General features: G+C 52.8%; 1 protein-coding gene and 1 long non-coding RNA gene across 2 annotated transcripts in view; one reads left to right on the top strand and one right to left on the bottom strand.

Annotated features, from left to right (window-relative positions):
* Positions 1-4,329, bottom strand: part of Gsg1l (GSG1 like) — a 201,939-nt gene extending 197,610 nt beyond the window's left edge. The window contains exon 1 of the mRNA XM_005064445.4: positions 3,752-4,329. Coding sequence (XP_005064502.1) covers positions 3,752-4,076 — 325 coding nt within the window. The 5' untranslated portion in view covers positions 4,077-4,329. The remainder of the gene's footprint in view (positions 1-3,751) is intronic.
* Positions 4,330-11,426: 7,097 nt separating this feature from the next.
* On the top strand, positions 11,427-14,201 carry LOC110341485. Its single transcript, XR_002383442.2, has 2 exons — positions 11,427-11,805; positions 13,437-14,201. It is a non-coding gene; the product is annotated as an uncharacterized LOC110341485 (long non-coding RNA).
* Positions 14,202-17,401: the final 3,200 nt, after the last annotated feature.

Genomic DNA, 17,401 nt, shown 5'->3' with positions numbered 1-17,401 from the left:
AACTAATACACATTCCATGAAATGTGTGCTGAACACCTACTGTGTGCTGCCATCCCAAGCATCGTGAAAGGTGGCAGAAAACACAGATAAGAACCAATTCCAAGGGCTGAGAGGTGACTCAGTGGTCCAGAGCACCGGCTGCTCTTCCAAGGACATGGGTTCAATTCTCAGCACTCACAACCATCTATAACTCCAGTTCCAGGGGATCTGACACCCTCTTCTGGCATCAATAGGTTCCAGGCACTCCTTTTGTGCAGAGACATATGCAGGCAAAACACTCACATGCATAAAATAAAAATACATTTTAAAAACTTCTAAGCTTCAAAGCCCCTGAGTTACAAGGCACAGAATGAACAAGAGCTGTTGACTAAGGACATAAAGCCGATCGATGGTCAGAACTAGGGGAAAAAGTATTCAGGAAACATAAGGCAGGGTCTGTTTTCATCAGGTGGTCAGGATTGCCTTAGCAGACTGAAACTTTGGGGAACAGTTTGGGATGGATGTGGGAGAAAAAGTCCTCCTGTGCAAAGGCTGTAGAGCCAGAGGGAGCCCGCTGTAGTAAAAGTCAGTGTGGCTGGAGCGTAGAACCAGGGACTGTAAGAGAGACATTCCAAGATGCAGTGTAATAGTTCAGGACCTTGGTGACTCTGGGTGTCGGTGCCCGTGGGAAGGATCTGAGGGATGGGCGATGTCCATGAGTTTAGACACAGAGGCTCAGGCCAGAGAAGCAGAAGCAAGGCTGGTGCAAGAGCTGCTCTGTCTCCATGCTGTCACTGAACCCCAGTACCTGGGGTGGGGTGGGCTGCTCCCCTCCTCATCTGCAGGGCAGCAATCGGAGGCTCTGGCCAAAGTCACATGGTAGCAAGAGGAAGACCCATCCATCCACCATCCCACACAGGGCAGAGTGAGTCTAGAGTCAGATATAAACAAACAGGTCCAGGGTCTCTGCTTCTGCTCTGGGGCTACCTGCAAGTTCATCTGTCATTCTCAAACCACACCTCCTACCCACCCAGGGCCTACTCCGTTTTCTGTCTCCAGTGCCACTCAGCCAGCCTTGCAGGTCCCTAGTGCCATGACCTTGAGTTTCCTGAGATACTCCCAACCTTAGATCTCACACACACACACAGGGCAGAGGCCCACACATCACATGAGCAACAGTCAGCATAAGCTCCAAGCCTAGACCTTGCCCCACCCCCACGGTCCTCCCAACTCTTCTAAATATCAAATCCAGTAAGAAATCTAATTTGCAGCAAGGGACTGGAGATACTGTTCAGGGCTGCTCCCTTCTGCCTGTGCACAAGGACGCCCATGCCTTCTCTTGGAGGGAGGAAAAGAGGTCTCTTTGTGTGGGGATGTTGACTGTGTATCTGTGGGAAAGGGGGCCTTAGGAGATGCCCCCACACAAGTGACCGGGGTAGAGAGACAAGAGCAGCAGTACTGGGGAGCAAGAAGGGCCTGCTAAGCATCCAGTGAGCCAGTGTGGAACCCAAGCTGGAGCCCCACTAGAGGGCACCCAGCTGCATGGATGGGGTGCAAGACCTTCCCTGGCTGCAGCAGCAGCAGCAGCAGCGAGGGAAAGTAGCAGAATTGGCTCGGGCCTTGTTGGGATGTTTTTCCCTCTTGGAGGAAAAGAAAAATAAAATCGTCACAGAACCCAGAAGACAGGTTGTCATGGCAACAAAACTTTGAGGCCAGGTACTTCCTGACACCCTTTGGAGCTCAGTGATGAAGGGGAGATCCGGGGTCTCTGTGCAGCAGTGTGGGTAAACCCATCTGAATGGCCTTCGACCTCCCAAATTTCTCACCAGCAGCTATTTGCCAAGCTCAAGGGAAGAAAATTGTGATTTTCTGGGTGGAGCAAGCTGTAGCCAACAGGAAAAGAGGTGGTTGGTTTTTATCCACCAAGTACATCATCCAGGGGCATTCTGACTAATGGAGGTTGGGGTGAAGGTCTCATGCTGGCACCAAGTGCCCCTGTCTCAGGTCCCCCTTCCCCATCACTTCTCTTGTTAGTCTCTAGCCACCAAGAAGACATTTCAAGCTCCCCCATCGACCACCCCCTCCCCGGCCTCAAGTTCCTCATCTGAAAATGGGTCTTCCACAAGTGACTGCCTGGCCCAGAACCTAGGACGTAACAAGATTCCACAGGTGACAACTCTAGTAGGGCCTGGTGCTTAAAATGCAGAGGGGCTAACATTGCTTTAAATGTGCTTCTGTTAACAATTTTTAAAACACAGCAGTCAGGCTTGGACATCAAGCATGGAGCAAGGAATGAACTACAGAGCTTTGGGCCACAGCCTTCAGGGGAGCCATCAGACCATCCACCGAGAGCCCAGACACACCACAGAGGCAGGGACAGGGTGGGTCAGGCTGCCAGGGACAAGGACCGCCCAGGCATTGCAAGGTGACCTGTCCCTAGGGCAGGGCCTCCCGGATCTCAGGAGTTGGAGAGGGTCCACGGCCATTCCCTTCTCATTCTTTGGGCTGTCACGTGTGACGTCTATGGAGAACCGAGCCTTGAAGGGTGCAGACGGCCGTGGTGCTCCATGGTTGCTGTGTGGGAGGACTGGGCTTGTGGAAGCAAGAAGTTTTAACTAAGAGGCTTTCGGGTTAATTTTTGGTTTTCTCTTTCTTAAAACAAACAAACACAGACAAAACAAAAAACAAAAAACCCCACACCAAATTGAAACCTCAAGTCCTGTTCAAAAATCTCGTGGCTTTGGCAAATAGGCAGCAAGCTCGAAGTCATCGTAAAGTTCAGGTGCCCATCCCACCTCCCCCAAGCCAGACGGGATACCTCTAGGCCCTTCAACCTGAGGTCCCATCCAACACTGCTATTTTGCATATCACACTGCAAATATTTATTGGCAATACTCAGAAGTGGGGGGGGGGTGCACAGCAAAGTCCTAACAAGAGTGATATCTTAAGGGGAAAGGGGACAATATGCTAGTAACGAAAGACAGGTCCGGGGAATGTCAAATGTGATGAAGAAAAGGCTACGTAAAAGGGGAGACAGTGCTTCCAAGGGGTCCTGCCAGAGCAGTAGCTTACTGCAGACAAGCTGAGGGTTGAGTGAACAGCCAGTACCACCCACCATATGACACAGTCCCCTGTCAGGCAGATGTCCTCTGAGCACTCCAGCCTTGCTGCCCGCCTTGGGGCATTCACTTCAGTCCTGGCCGCCTGGGTGTGGGTAACAAAGGGGTTTGAGATACTTTCTGAATAGCCAGCCCCCCTCCCCAGTTCTGAAGCAGCCTTGTATTGAACTAAGACTTCCTGGATTCCCAAGCCCCAGTGCCCAGAGCTGTCCCTGTTTTCCCACCTGCCTTCCTTCCCTGCCGCGGCATCCACTCCCAGGAGAGCTCCGGGATACTGAAGACTCCCTGGCTTGAGGCAAGAGGGGTGCCCATCAGGCTCCACCTACTCCCTGTTTTCCCCAGCCCTGTCCTGGAGGTTCAGCGCGGCGGCTTGGAGATAGAAGTAGCAGAACCCTTGTGTTCCTGGCTCCGGGGATCTACAGTGGGAGGGGTCGCTCACAGCATAAGTCCCGGCCCCTACTGTCACCTCCAGGGCTGCGACGGGGCGGATGGAAGCGAGGAGGAGGGGCGCGCGGGGAAATTACTTCAGGCCTCGGAGGGACCGCGTGCCCTGGGACCCGCAGCCAGGGTGTGCGCGGAGGACCGGGAAGCACCACCTCCCGGCCCGGGACCTGGGGGTACGCGTCCCGGGGGAGCCCGGTGCCAGTACTCACCCGGACCACCGAGCTGCTCCTCACAGGAGTACCAGATGCCAGTGTGGAAGCGGCGCAGCTGGAAGCGCTCGTCGCCCGCCTCCCAGCTGTAGGGCGCGCCGGTCGGGCTCGAGGCGGCGGCGGCGGGGGCGGCTGTGCTGTTGGCCGTGGCGTTGGCGCCCGAGTTGGGGCAGTTGGCGCCGCCGCCCTGGCCGCAGCCCGGCTTGGGCACCCGCTGCGTGCCCTGGCACCAGTGCGTGGTGAGGAAGGCGGTAGTGGCGAAGAGCAGCGCCAGCAGGTTCAAGGCCACGGCCAGGAGCGCTCGGCCGCGGCGGCTCGTCTTCATGCCTCCCGCGCCGCCCGCAGCTCCGTGCGAAGTTGGCAGCGGCGCCCGCGTCAGCGCCCGCCCCGGGGCTCGGGTGCCTGCGGTCGGCGATGGCGCTCGCAGCGCGGGCCCATGGCCCCTGACGGAGACGCGGGACGACCGGGACGCAGGGCGGTCGAGGCTGCAGAGTGGAGCGACCAGCGTGCCGGGAGCCCGGAGCGCGAGTGCGCCTCGGCGAGCAGCCGCTGGCGCTTGGCAGCGGCCACGGCGCAGGGACGCGCGCCCCTCCGTGGGGAGACACCTGCAGGCGGTCGGCGACACTGTTCAGCGCCCGCCCGCGCTTGGAGAGGGGGCGCACCACGCTGGGCGCGGGCGGGGGACAGAACCGTGCAGGAGTGGAGAGGGACAAGTGAGAGATCCCAGGCTAAGGCGCTCCCAGAGGAGCCCACGGGAATGTGGTGTAAACACTCAAGGGCGGGAGAAGACCTCTCACCCCAGACCCGTAGCCCCACCAGTTGAGCGACACGAAGGGCAGACTATTCAGGTTGTAAGGAACCTCTGTAAAGGGTAGAAGACCCGGAGTTTAGGAGGGGCTGGGGTTGCAGGGCCACAGCGTTTGAAAGGCTCGTCCCTGGTCACCTTTGATGTCTGAGACCAATCCCCATCCACAGGCTCCCTGTTACCACCCAGGAGGGCAGAAAGCTTGCAAAGCTGCAACCTGCTGAAGGAGTCCAGTGTAGACAGGATGTGAGAAACAGGCCTTCCCCATCCAGGCTGTCCACACCAGAGATCCAGAACAAACAGCATGGCCCAAGAGGCCACAGAAAGGACGACAAGTTGCGGTCAGCAGGATGGGGTGCCCTAAACGTCCTGTGACTGCTCACTGCTTAAAGATGACTGGACAGGGTTGGTCAAGCATCCTGATTTTGAAGTCAGGGAAATCTAGGACTTGACCAGCTGTGTTACTTTGAACAAGACACTTGCTCTCTCTGACTCTCAATGTCTGGTATCTATAAAAAGGGAAGAATGTTCCCCAGAGCCAGGGTAGGAAGGGCATCTGACACACAGTAGGTACTCAGTAAATGCTAACATGGTTAGCAATATCTGGGCCAAGTAGTTGACGAAACTCAGACCTTTTTAGCATCTCTTTCGCAAACTAGGATTGCTCATCTCTGAGCACCCCCATCTCCACCTCTGCTCCAAGATGATAAGCTACAGCCTTCACTCTTCCCACTGCATGGGGCACAGTGCCTAGATGCCCAGGGTGTGCAACCATTAATTGCACATTGATTGCAGGAGCTAATTTGAATTCTGCCCAAGCCGAGAATTACTCCAGCCACCCCCAGCTTGCCGCATGGCAGGCTTTGCAGAATTCAAGGTTAACGGATTACGAATTGCCTTACTCCTGTGGGTGAACCCCACTCACTGCCAGCTGCTGCCACTCTGCCTAGGGGCAGGAGACACTAAAGCACTGTGGGCAATATCTCTGATAGGGACTGGTGTGAGGATGGCCAAGGGAGCCCTGCACTTGCTTCTCAGAGCCTCTTCCTAGCCCCAAGCAAGGAGTTTCCACCTATTTTGAGAGGGAGAACTTCTGGGTTGCAATGGTGCCTTCCAGTATTGACTAATGTGGGCAAATGGCCACCAGGAATCCGCTGCCCTCAACAGGCATGCAGTATGTGACATCTGAGCCTGTCCACACTTAAATCCTGTCCTGGCATAACACTTCTTTGGCCTTAAGACTCAGTGTTCCTATGGCAGGATATGTTCCTTTCAAACTGGGAACCCTGCCCTGGGGGACTCAAAGCCAAGGGGAGCCCAGAGAGAAAAGTATCAGGGACTACTCTCTTAAGTGGCACCTAGAGGAAGCACAAACAGCTGTGACATCCTGTCTAAGGCACCCAACTTCTTGCTCACTGAGCAGCCATGGTATGCTCAGCTCAGGGAAGAAGAGAGAACATGAGTGACATTAATAAGACCAGAGCAGACTGCATAGGGGTGAAGGGGGGTGGGTGTGGGTGGAGCTTGGAGAAAGGTCTCATAGGAAGGTGGCATTGGAGCAAAGCCTGGAAGGAGGTGAAGGAGGCACCAGGAGGCTCTCCGCCAGGAAAAGCAAGTTCCTAGCAAGGGAATGAATGACCGGTGCAGAAACCTGTGGCAGGAGTCTGCATGGCCCTGGGGTTGGGGGGGGGGGGTATAGCCTGAACAAAGGTCAGAAAGGGAACAGGAGAGGAGGACAGATCACAGGGTCTGTGTGGTCATTCAGAGTCACGTGGAATCCTGCAGAAGGTCTGCCCCGAATGACCAGCAGAAGATCACTCTAGCTGCAAAGTGAACAGAGGTGGGGCAGGGGATCAGCTGGGAGTGAGAAAGTGATACCAGGGGCTCAGACAGGATGGGGCAAAGGCCAAGGAAGCTCTGAGCTTCTTTCTGTTTGCTTGCTTTCAGCAATGCCTGGGGAGGAACCCAGAGTCATGTCTGCTAGGCAACTGCTGTACCACTAAGTTGCAACCGGTTCCTTCTGGGATGGTTTGACAAGTAGACCTAGCATGGCTTGTTCAATCCCAGCAGGATGGAGCACCGGATATAAGGACGTTTAACAGGGACGTCTGCAAGGTGAGGGGCTTGTGGGGGAACTTCAAGTTAAAACTGATTTGTGCTTGGCGGGTCTCCACCAGAGGGAGGGTAGAGACCAGTAGGAGGAGCTCTCTCTCCCGTCTGGTCTGCCTTACTGAAATGCCTCCTAATGTGTAAGCAAGCCCCTTGCACACAATCGATATTTTCATACAACGTAATGGCAGAGTTGCAGCCAGGCAAGGAGGCTGAGGCAGGAGGATTATGAATTCCATGGCAGCCTGGGCTACATAGTGAAACTCTGCTTCTCAAAGGTAACAATTATAGCTGCAGTGACCTTGGCCACAGACAGGAATTAGTGCAGGGTTCAGCCTCATGCCATAGCCAAGGCCTGCCAAAGGCCTCCTATCTGCAGCCTTCATCTGACTGCCCACCTCTGCACCTGCTGCTTGAGGGACTAGCCCCATCCCACCTCAGCACAGGTTCAAGCACCCCTGGCTTCCGCTCACATCTCCACTGCCATGACAACACCAAGCTCCTTTATGGCCCCTGACTGCACATTCGTCAAGCTGTTTCCACTGCCTGCAATGGCCTTGCCACTTCATCCTGTGTGTCCGTCGAGGTACTGTCACCCTCCACTCCCGCTGCCCCGACAACTGGCTGTCCTTCTCTGAGGCCCAGTGTTAGTGACTTACTCTAAATGGTGATGTTTGTCTTTAGACCTGTTTCCCCACTGGGCTGGGACCCTCCAGATCCCCCATGCTGGCAACCTGCAGCCCATATCGGGCCAGAAACATGTTTGGTTTGGCTTGGATGAAGTTGGCAGCACAGCATGCCAAAATTTCCTCATTGGCCACACTCAAGAATCTAAGATTTCTTATAAAAATACAGGTTTCGGCTTCTCTCACAAGATCAAATTACCTGCCAACACTAGGCATGCAAATGTGCCTGACAGACATTGGTGACACCCCTGCAGAAAAGCCCAGGCAACCGGGAAACCCTGTCCCCCTTCCCAGCACTCAGGGAACCTGCCAAGCTACAGGTGCCTTTGAGCTTGAGAATCCAGAACAAAGACCCAAACAATTGTCTCTTTGTGTTTGCATGTGAACATGCATGTTTTTTGGGGGGTGCACATGTGTGTATACACTTATCAAGGTCCAAAGGTCAACTTGTAGTGCCATTCCTCAGGGACTGTCCACGGTGGTTTTCAAAGCAGGCTTTCCGAGGCTTGTGAATCAGGCTAGACTGGCTGACCATCCATTCCCAGGGATCTGCCTGTCTGCCTCATGAGCCCTGGGATTATAAGTATGTACCACCACACCCAGGTTTTTTAACCGGTGCGGGGGATTGCTTAGTCCTCATGCTCATGTGGCAAACCCTTTACCATCTGAGCTATCTTGCCAACCCCATCTACCATGTTCAATGTCAGGACAATGTTTACCCTTGGAAAAGGAACAGTGGCTGGGAGAGGCTGCTTGGGAACTTCTGGGACTGGAGACCAGGTGTGTTCAGCTCTTGAAAATTCACTGGTTGTATATTAGGAGTTTTACATTTGTTTTACATAAAACAAGATTTACCAGAGAAAAAACAGTTGCTGTTAATAATGAAAGTGGTACTTTTCAGGAACTAGGAACACGCTTTGAAGGGACATGTTCCCAGGGGACTTGGATTCTCATCCTTCCTTGGAGTTAGCTGCCTTCTAAGCTTCCTGAGTCCTAAACCTTGGGAACAGAGCCTCTGAGCCTCCAGGCTCTCCTAATTATAGTGAGTGATTAGGCAGTTGCCAATTACTGGGGAGGTTTGTAGACAATCTCACAGGGTCGAAGCCCACCCCATTCCCCTGCTCATGATTCAAGGCTGGCCATGCTTCTTGGGCAGGGTTTCTAGAGGAGGGAGGGGCCTGGAGCTCTGTGTAATTAAAGCCTTCCCTCCCAGAGAGTAGAGTCTCCATGGAGAAAGGAACTGGCCTCATTAGTGATGGGCGGGAACTACTTCGTTGTGGTGGTGTTTGTGGTGGCCAGTATAAAACTCAGGCCCGTATACTCTAGGAAAGTGCCCTACCAGCAGCCCCACAAGCAGCCCTCAGCTTGTTCTTTGATACTGTCACAGAGAGCCCTTCTGGCTCTTCTGGAAGTTTCTCTCAGTCCTTGCACTATACTAGGGAATCCATGAACAAGACAGGATAGACTCTAGGCCTAGTGGCACATGCCTGGCATCCTGGTACTTAGGGGCTGAGCAGGTTGGCCATTAGTTCAAGATCACCCTGGGCTACATAGTGAGATGATGTCTCAAAATACAAAACACAGTAAAAAGACATCTCGGGGGGGGGGGGGGGGGTTCAGTTCCAGGGGGGAGACAGCAATAAACGAGGTGATGGCCAAGAATCCCATAGTTTCAGATGTGACAGGGGTAGGGCAGAAGAGAGGAGGGAGAAGAGGGACTGTGGGGTCTTGCTGAGGCGGGGCCACTGCAGGCTAACAACTCTGGATGGCAATCCTGCCTCCATCACATCTGGGCTGTACCTCTGGACCACTTCCTAACCCTCTCCCTCCCTGCCTGCCTCAGTTTCCCATCTGTAGTAGTGAGTGCTATTTTTTCACTGCCTACTTAACCCATCAGTCCAACTCTCAAGGGGTTCATGCTGCCCGCCTAACGAACGAGGAAACCGAGGCTGTTCTGTGGTTCCACCCACCGTCTGCACAAAGTCTTTGGCAGAAGGAGGCATGATGCACATTCGAGGACATGGCCGGGGTTGGGAGAGCTACTATCTCAGGGCGTGGACCGGGCGGAGGCTTTGATCCAGCGATGTCTCTGGAGCAGAAGCAGGACACGCCTGTGGCTGTTTCCTGCTCTGAGAGCAGGCAGGCTGAGTGGATACAGGTGGCACATCTGGAAATGTGACAGGAGGCTCACATCCTGGTTCGTGCCAAGTACTGAAGCCAGCTCTGTGTGATGGAGGAAACCTTGAACTCAGAACTCAAGCACAGTTGAGAAGAGTCTGGACCCCAGGATGTATACACTCGGAACAGCAGCAGCAACTCGGAACCCAGCAGACTGACCTTGACTCGGACCTCAGGATCCAGTCTGTGACAAACTGATTCAGTACCAACTATGTGTCAGGCACATCAGCCGAAAGACTATACTTAAAGCTTTATGGGACCATCCTCAAGTCCCAAGCACACTCAGATTTCAACTGGGGAGACTGAGGCTCAAGAAGGAGCAGAGCAAGGGTCCTTCTGCCTTTCCATAGCCGACTTCTATGTCTTCAGATGAGATCAATATTCAGCTTAAAAGCATCACCTCTTAAAATGAGGCTCAGGGTGGCTGGTTCGGCTCCCCAGTTTTTCAGTCTTTCTAGATGGTTTGTTTTATCCTAGTCATTAGGAGCGACATTCAGGACTACTAGCAAGAACGATAGTTTGCAGTGCCTCTAGTCTACAGTCCTTTCTTTCTGGGGTGGTTTCCAGTCATTTCTCCCCAAGGCTCTTGTTTGCTTCCCTCTGCTGCCCCCTTGGGGGTCAAAAGCAGAATTGCTAGTCTTGCTGACTCAAATAAAGTCCCCTCAGCACCCATCCACTTCCAAATAACTAAAAACTGCCAGGGATTGGGACCTAGAGTTGATCAAGCATGGAAGATGAAAGGCCTCCAACATGGTAACAGCATCTACATGTTACATGCCGTGAACACTATGGAAAACATATTCAAAAGCAAAAAAGGAGAGACTATGCAACAACAGATTTTAAATGTTCATTTCCTCCTATTGACCTTTTGGTTTTCAAGAAGTCATTTTGAACTTTGTGCTAACATCACCTCATTATAATTACATTTATTTGTCATGCGCGTGCGTGCGTGGGGGGGCATTGCCACAGTGTGCCTGTGGAGTTCAGAGGACAACTTTTGAGCATCAGTTCTCGCCTTCAACTATGTGAGTCCCAACAACTCTGTAGGGCAGCGGCTTCTGTATTTCCATTTCATAGAGAAGATAAGAAGATGGTAAGAAGAGAATTCAAGGACAACAGCAGAACCAGGCTTCCACCCTGGGTGTGCCCCTCCCATTTCAGTAGCCTAGGAAGCCGTGATGTGGTAGCCATCTGTATTAACTGCTTTTATGGTGGTCATGCAAAAGCAACTAAAGGTTTTTACACTCATCACCGTGGTGACGTCACGGCGGCAGACGTGTGAGGCAGCTGGTCACGCTGCCTCCACAGTGGTGATGGGTGGGCGGCACAGGCAGCCTTCTCTGGTTCACACACAGCTAGACCTCTTCTTTTTATTCAGTCTTGGACCCCAGTCTGTGGGGTACTTCCTACAGCTCGGTGTAGACATCTAGATACTCTCTCTGGACATGGTCAGAGGTTTATTTCCTGGGTGATCCTAGGTCCCATCAGGTTGACAAACGGTATTAGCCACCACATATCTTTCCGGAACCTCCCCAGGAGCAGTATGAACAGCCAACCTCATTCTGTGTGTTGGGACTTTTGGACCAGAAAAGAACAGCCAACAATTTAGAAGAGACCTTCATTAAAACAAGAGAAGTCCTGAAATATGGGGATGTGTTAGGGGGTCACATCAGCTGCTCAGTGCATGACAGGAAGTCACATCAAAGAACAGGGCTAAGGCAAGGAAGTGGACTCTGCCTGAGAAGCTGGCTTGACAGAAAGATGGAGAACTCTTGCTCAAAGTTCATCTCACAGGCAAGTTGATTTAGGTGTGGCCCATCCAAGGTGAGGGTGGCCGCCTCCTGGAGGAGGGATGAAGCATCGTGGGTCCTCACTGTTAGCAAAGGGCGGCTTTTCAGTTCCGCAGATCTCCAGGAGAAACAGCCCAGATTTCCCCGCTGATCTGTTTTACACCTGCACTCAACACTGAACAGGGAACAGCTGAGAGCAGACAACTGCCCCAAGGTCCTCCTGTGACGGCAGCACCCATGGGAATAAGCAGCGGCCTTCATGCTCAACTTCAGTGGGAGGAGCAGGACACCAAGTCCAGGAAGGGACAGCTCCTCCTCCTGGGTTAAAGATACCACAAGGAAACAAGCCCGGGGCTGGGGCTGGGGCTGTGTGGAAAGCGCTTTCTTGGCATATGTGAGACACCAAGTTGGAACCCCAGAACCAAAGAATTAGTGAAGAAGAAACTCAACCTGCAGACCAGCACCCTGTAGGACAGGCCGACTCAGGTAGGGACTATGCTGGGTCTTCACGGGAGGCAGAAGGACCTGGGCTGCCAGTCAACACGGTCCTACTGAGACTGAGGATCGTTCTGGGTCTGAGTGACAGCTGGATGGTATGTCTCTATGAGGCCTTTCCTAACTACATGGCAGTGTGGCTGGGGACATAGGGACCTTGATCCTGGAGGCTTGGGAGAATCCCAGTAGCTATTTTATGGCTTTTGTGGTCTTCTTGTTTGCCTTGGCCCTGCTGCTTTCCTGGAGGGTTGGGAGGGATGATGTCAAAGGAGGCAAGGGCGGTGTCACAGTCTGTTTTCTGTTGCTGGAACAGAAAACCCAGCACTGTGTGGCTTAATCAAAAAGAGCTCTGAGGGCCCTGGAGGACTGGGTGAGGCAGCCTGTCTCAGGGTTGCTATTGCTGGGAAGAGACACCATGACCACGGCAGCTCTTACAAGGAAAACACTTAATTGAGGTGGCAGCTTACAGTTTCAGAGGTCAGTCCGTTATCATGGCCGGAGCATGGTGGCTGCAAGTGAGGTTGGCTGCGGGCAGGCGTGGTGCTGGAGAGGGTGCTGAGACTTCTTACATCTTGACTCACAGGCAACAAGACGTGGTTTGTCTCACTGGGCGTGGCTTGAGCACATATGAGACCTCAAACAAAGCCCAACTCCACAGTGACACACTTCCTCCAAAGCCGGTTCAAGCCAGCCTGGGCTGGGCTGTAGAAGAACTTGTCCAAAACAAGTGAGCAAAAGAGAGAGAAGTGGCCCAGCTAATGCATTCCCATAAGAGAAGCACCATTCTTCCATCTAAGAGCAATTTCTACCTGGTCCCATGGCCACCACACCCACAGCAGGGACCAAGTCTCAGTGTGAGCTTTATCCCCAGGGCGGATAGCATCGCTACCTCAGCTCTTAGCCAGTGTGGCCCTGCCCTCTGCCATCGAATTTTCTTTTTACATCCACTGTGAGCAGGCCCACTTCCTTGGCTGTGGGTCATGCTTGGACAGCCAGATAAGGTATAAATCCTACTTGGGGACACTAGGCTGTCTGCTAACTCTAGGAAGACCTGATTGGCTGTGAGGTCCCACCCAGGGAGTCATGGGGGACTGGCCAATAAACCCTAAGGGTTGTTAGAATAAATGATGAGTGTGGCTTCAGGGGACTGGAGGCCACTTCTCACAGAGTGTTTTGGACACAAAGGCTCATGGAGGCACCCGTATACCGGTCATGGAGGCACCTGTGTCCTGGTTATTTCCCTCAGTGTCCAGTCCTGAGGCCCCTCGCCACTACCCAGGCTTGGCATGTTCTTCCCCAGTGGCTACAGGAGGGCACGGGCTGGGAAAATGGGAAGAGATGAACAGGAGGCCTCTCCCCAGCAGAACCCAACATGTCTATATTTGCCTGTGTTCTCTTGCTATAACAAACGCCAGAGGCGGATAATTTATAAAGAGCTTTACTTTGGCCAGGAAATAGGGGTGTATGCCTTTAATCCCAGTACTCAGGAGGCAGAGGCTGGCAGATCTCTGAGTTGGAGGCCAGCCTGGTCTACAGAGAGAATTCCAGGTCAGCCAGGGCTACACAGAGAAACCCTATCTTGAAAAACAAAGGCAAACAAAAAAGTTTGTTTTGGTTCGCAGCTCTGGAGGAGTGGTATCTACTTGGCTTCTGGTGAGGGTCTTGAGAGAGTTGCTGGCTTTCCAACCACCTGCGATTTCTGCTCCACTCCCTGAGGAATTAGTCTGAAGATGGAGACACAGCTCGGTTGCTAAGAGTGTACAGCTCTTCAGAGGACCTGTGTTCTGTTTCCAGCACCCACATGAGACAACTCACAGAGCTGTCACCCTGTCATCTAAGAGCAAGCAGGGTGAGGGTCTGCCTGTACCAGCCCGAAATGTCATACACTCATTTCCAAAAGACCCCCACTCTAAAACCAGAGCCATAAAACAAGCCCAAGACTTCAAGAAACCTGGCACTCTTGGGATTCCAGAAAACAGTCCACCCCCACCACACACCCTGAAGCTGGAGGTCTGAAAACCCGGCATCTGACTTACCTCCCATCCCACAGTTTCTGTACCCGATGAAGCCAAGCTCTTCCACCTTCCTGTTCTTGACTACAAAAAACATGATTCTCAGACCCTGCCCAGTGTGTTCTCTCCTGTGCCCTGGACACAGAGTCACAGGGCCTGAGGACACAAACTCTCAGACAAATGAAAGTTTGCTCTCACTGTTCTCAGGAGAACTGAGTCCATGTTTCATCTCCTCCACTGACTTACTTCCTACAATCTATGGCAGCCCTGCACATGGGCTGGCCCTGCCCTGTGTGGGATAACAGTGTTCTGTGCTGTGACAACAGGAGGCCTCCCTGGTCAGCAGAAATAAATGACATACTCCCCCTGTCACAACTGATGGGTGGTTTCTGCTACTGGCCATATATCCCAAAATTCACGTATAAAATCTACAGCTGTTGGGTAACTAATTTACCTGGTTTTCCGCAAAAGTGAAGCTCTCATGGACTCTGTCAAAAGGTCCATCCACTAAAGCAGAAACCGAAATGCACCCCCGAGTGTAGATGTGCCCCACCTTGGGGGGAGGAGTGCCATTTAGTGCTGGCTGACGCCAGCTCAGTGGCAGCCTGGAGACACTGTTGATCTAGAAGCTCACACAAGGCTGGGTCGCTCCCCAGCTGTCTGGCTTGCTTTCTTCATTTCTATCCTTTCATCCTCTGGCTCCACGGAGAGGTCTTGGTACGAGAAGATGGCCGCCTGGATTCCTGATGTCACATTCCCCTCTCACACCTCCTCGATGGTTGGTAGGTTTCTCTCTCTCAGAAGCCCCGGCAAATGGTCCCCAAAGTCTCCCTGTGGACATGGAGAAAATGAGATACTCTGACTGCCTCTCTTAGGTTCATATAGTTGAATGTTTGGTTTACCAGTTAGTGGGCCCTTTAGGAAGGATTAGGAGGTGTGGCCTTATTGGAGTAGGTGTGGCCTCACTGAAGGTGTGTCACTGGGTGTGGGCTTGTAGTCTCACTCCCTGGCCTGCGGATCAGGATATAAGCTCCCGTCTACTGCTCCACACTTCCTTACCTGCAGCCATGCCCTTCACCATCGTCTCAGACTCACCCTCTGAAACTGTAAGCAAATCCCCATCAGATGCTTTTACAAGTTGCCTGGTCACAGCAATAGAACAGACATGAGGACATGGCTCCCGCACTGGAATCGGTTGTGCCTTAAATGTCACGGCCAAGGCTGAGGAACTATTATGAGAACTGAGTACCAAACTTCACAAAAGTTATTTCCCATGAGTCTACAGGTGGAACAGGTGGGCTGGGGCAAGTTCTTCTCTCACCTGGACTCAATCATGGGCTGCAGTCCTCTGGTGGCTTAGAGGGTCTCCAGGGCCAGTGGTTCTCAGGCAGGTATTGCTGGCAGATGCACAGGGGAGCTCTTACCTGCAGGAAGGTAGAGCCAGGGTCTGAGACGACCAAAGTCCCTGCCAATTCCCTGCAGGCCACAAGAGAAGTCATCATGCTGGAGATGACTGTCAGAGCCAGGGTGAGTTCTTGGGACTAGAGGCAATTTCTGCACCAGGACCTGGGGGGTTGAAATTCCATTCCCCCAATGCTAAATTGAGCCATGAAAGTTTTATGAAGGCAGAGTTTGTCAGCAGCAGAAAAACAAGGCAGATTCATTAAGAGCAAATCCCTCAGCATAGGGCTGGCTAAAGTGTAACAGGAGAGGCAAATGGGGTTTGCAGAGCTGTTTTGCCTGCTAAGCCCAGTCCCTCTGACAGTGTTTGTGTCAGGCATGGGGCTGTCCCATTCTCTGGTTATCAGCCAAGAAGGTCCCATCTAGTTGTATGCAGCCCCAGGAATACCTGTCCCTGTGACTTGACACCACAGTTGCTGACAGTCTGGCCAGGTCTACCACATGGCCTGGTGGGGCTGGGTCAGAGCAGCTGGGTGTGACAGCTGGTGAATGAATGCTGTGATTGGTTTTTGTCTGCACCACACCCTACTGTCTTATTCCAGATATACTCTGCTCGCTTCTATTCCTGGCCAAATCCCATGCTCCTGGAGCTTATCACTCCCCACCCCACCCCATGTAAACTCCGTCCACTGTGCTCCAGAGTCCCCTCACACCTCAGCTCCCTACCTCAGAATGCGCCCTCACTGAGACTACAATTTCAAATATCCAGTTCCCTGCAGGAAGTGGCCACTATTACCTATTGCATTAATACCTCCTCTATCGCTCCAGCACACACACTAACAAGCACTGAAGACCTGGCCCCCTGGTGACTACTCAACCCTGACCTCAGCTGGAACATCTGCCTCCCAGCGGGCTCAGCCTGCGAGTCTGTTTTAATTCTCCAGTTTGGTTTGTTAATGGCTCACTCTGGGTCTCCATGCAAGTTATACACGTGCTCTACCAACTAAGCTTCATCCCCAGCCCCGCAGGTCTCTTTGGAAGACACTTGTCATTGGAGGCAAACTGCATGATCCAGGATGACCTCATTTCCAGATTCCTTTTAAACAATAGCAAATACTGGTTCTGGGAAGGAGACCTATTTGGGGGAGGGAGCTAGCATTCAACCCTACAAGGGTTTCCTATCTAGAAGAGTTCTTTTTGGATCTCAACTGTCTTCCAAAGGCAATAAGACTTGGTCCCTAGCCTGTGGCACCAGGGAAGAGTGGTAGCTAGCAGAGGAAATAAGGCCATTAGGTGCATGTCCTGGAGGGGACATTGGGACCTCAGCCTCTGCTTGTCTATTTTGTGCTTCCCAGACAACACAAGGTAAAACAGCCACCACACACTTCTAGCACAAGAGTCTATGCTGCCACAGACCAAGGCAACAGGACCCCGTAACCAGGGTTTGGAGATTGAAACCACGAGCCAAAATGAACCTGTTCTCTTTTTCAGCCGATTGTCTCAGGTCCCACTTCAACAAAAGCCTATGAACATATTCTTCCCTGAAAATAAAAGCAGCATGCCAGAGCTGCCGGGAGCTGCCGGGAGCTGGGAAGGCAGGCAGAAAAAGATGGAGAAAGGAAGCAGCGGTTTGGGGAACAGGTGAAGCCCTGGATGAATGTGTGTAGCAACACAGGAACACAGCCATGGCAAAGACCCCGTGCCTCACACCCATGGGAAGAGGAAAGCCTTCTGATGCGAGAGCGGAATGCTGACAGTGTGTGCAAAAACCACCAGTTCTTCAGGCATTTCCCTCCTGCAGGATTCTGCAACTCAAGACTGCCCCGCTACGGAGAATCCCTACCAACATTAGCTAATCTCACTGAGTTTCCAGGCAGCCACCGGTGTGTCTCCAGCTTTCCTGTACAAGTGTCTGTCGTCTCTTCAGCCCTCATTGCCCCAGTCAGGTTAAGTCCAAAGCTGTGTAGGCTGAGGCAGAGGAGCTGTCTGCATATCCCTGAGCTGAGACCCCAAAGAAGAGGACGAGCATGGCGGTGAGGCACTGGTGGCCAGGAAAGGCCCTCCAGCAAGAAAGGGACAGTAACCGTCAAAGCCCAGGTGGAGGAGCACTGGCACGGGGGCTGCCAGGGGAGGAGAGGAACGGAGAGGCTGTATTCTAGCTCTCACTTGTCACA

The sequence above is a fragment of the Mesocricetus auratus genome, unplaced genomic scaffold (assembly GCF_017639785.1).
Source record: "Mesocricetus auratus isolate SY011 unplaced genomic scaffold, BCM_Maur_2.0 Super-Scaffold_4256, whole genome shotgun sequence".
NCBI lineage: Eukaryota > Metazoa > Chordata > Mammalia > Rodentia > Cricetidae > Mesocricetus > Mesocricetus auratus.
This window is presented reverse-complemented; position numbering and strand designations above follow the sequence as displayed.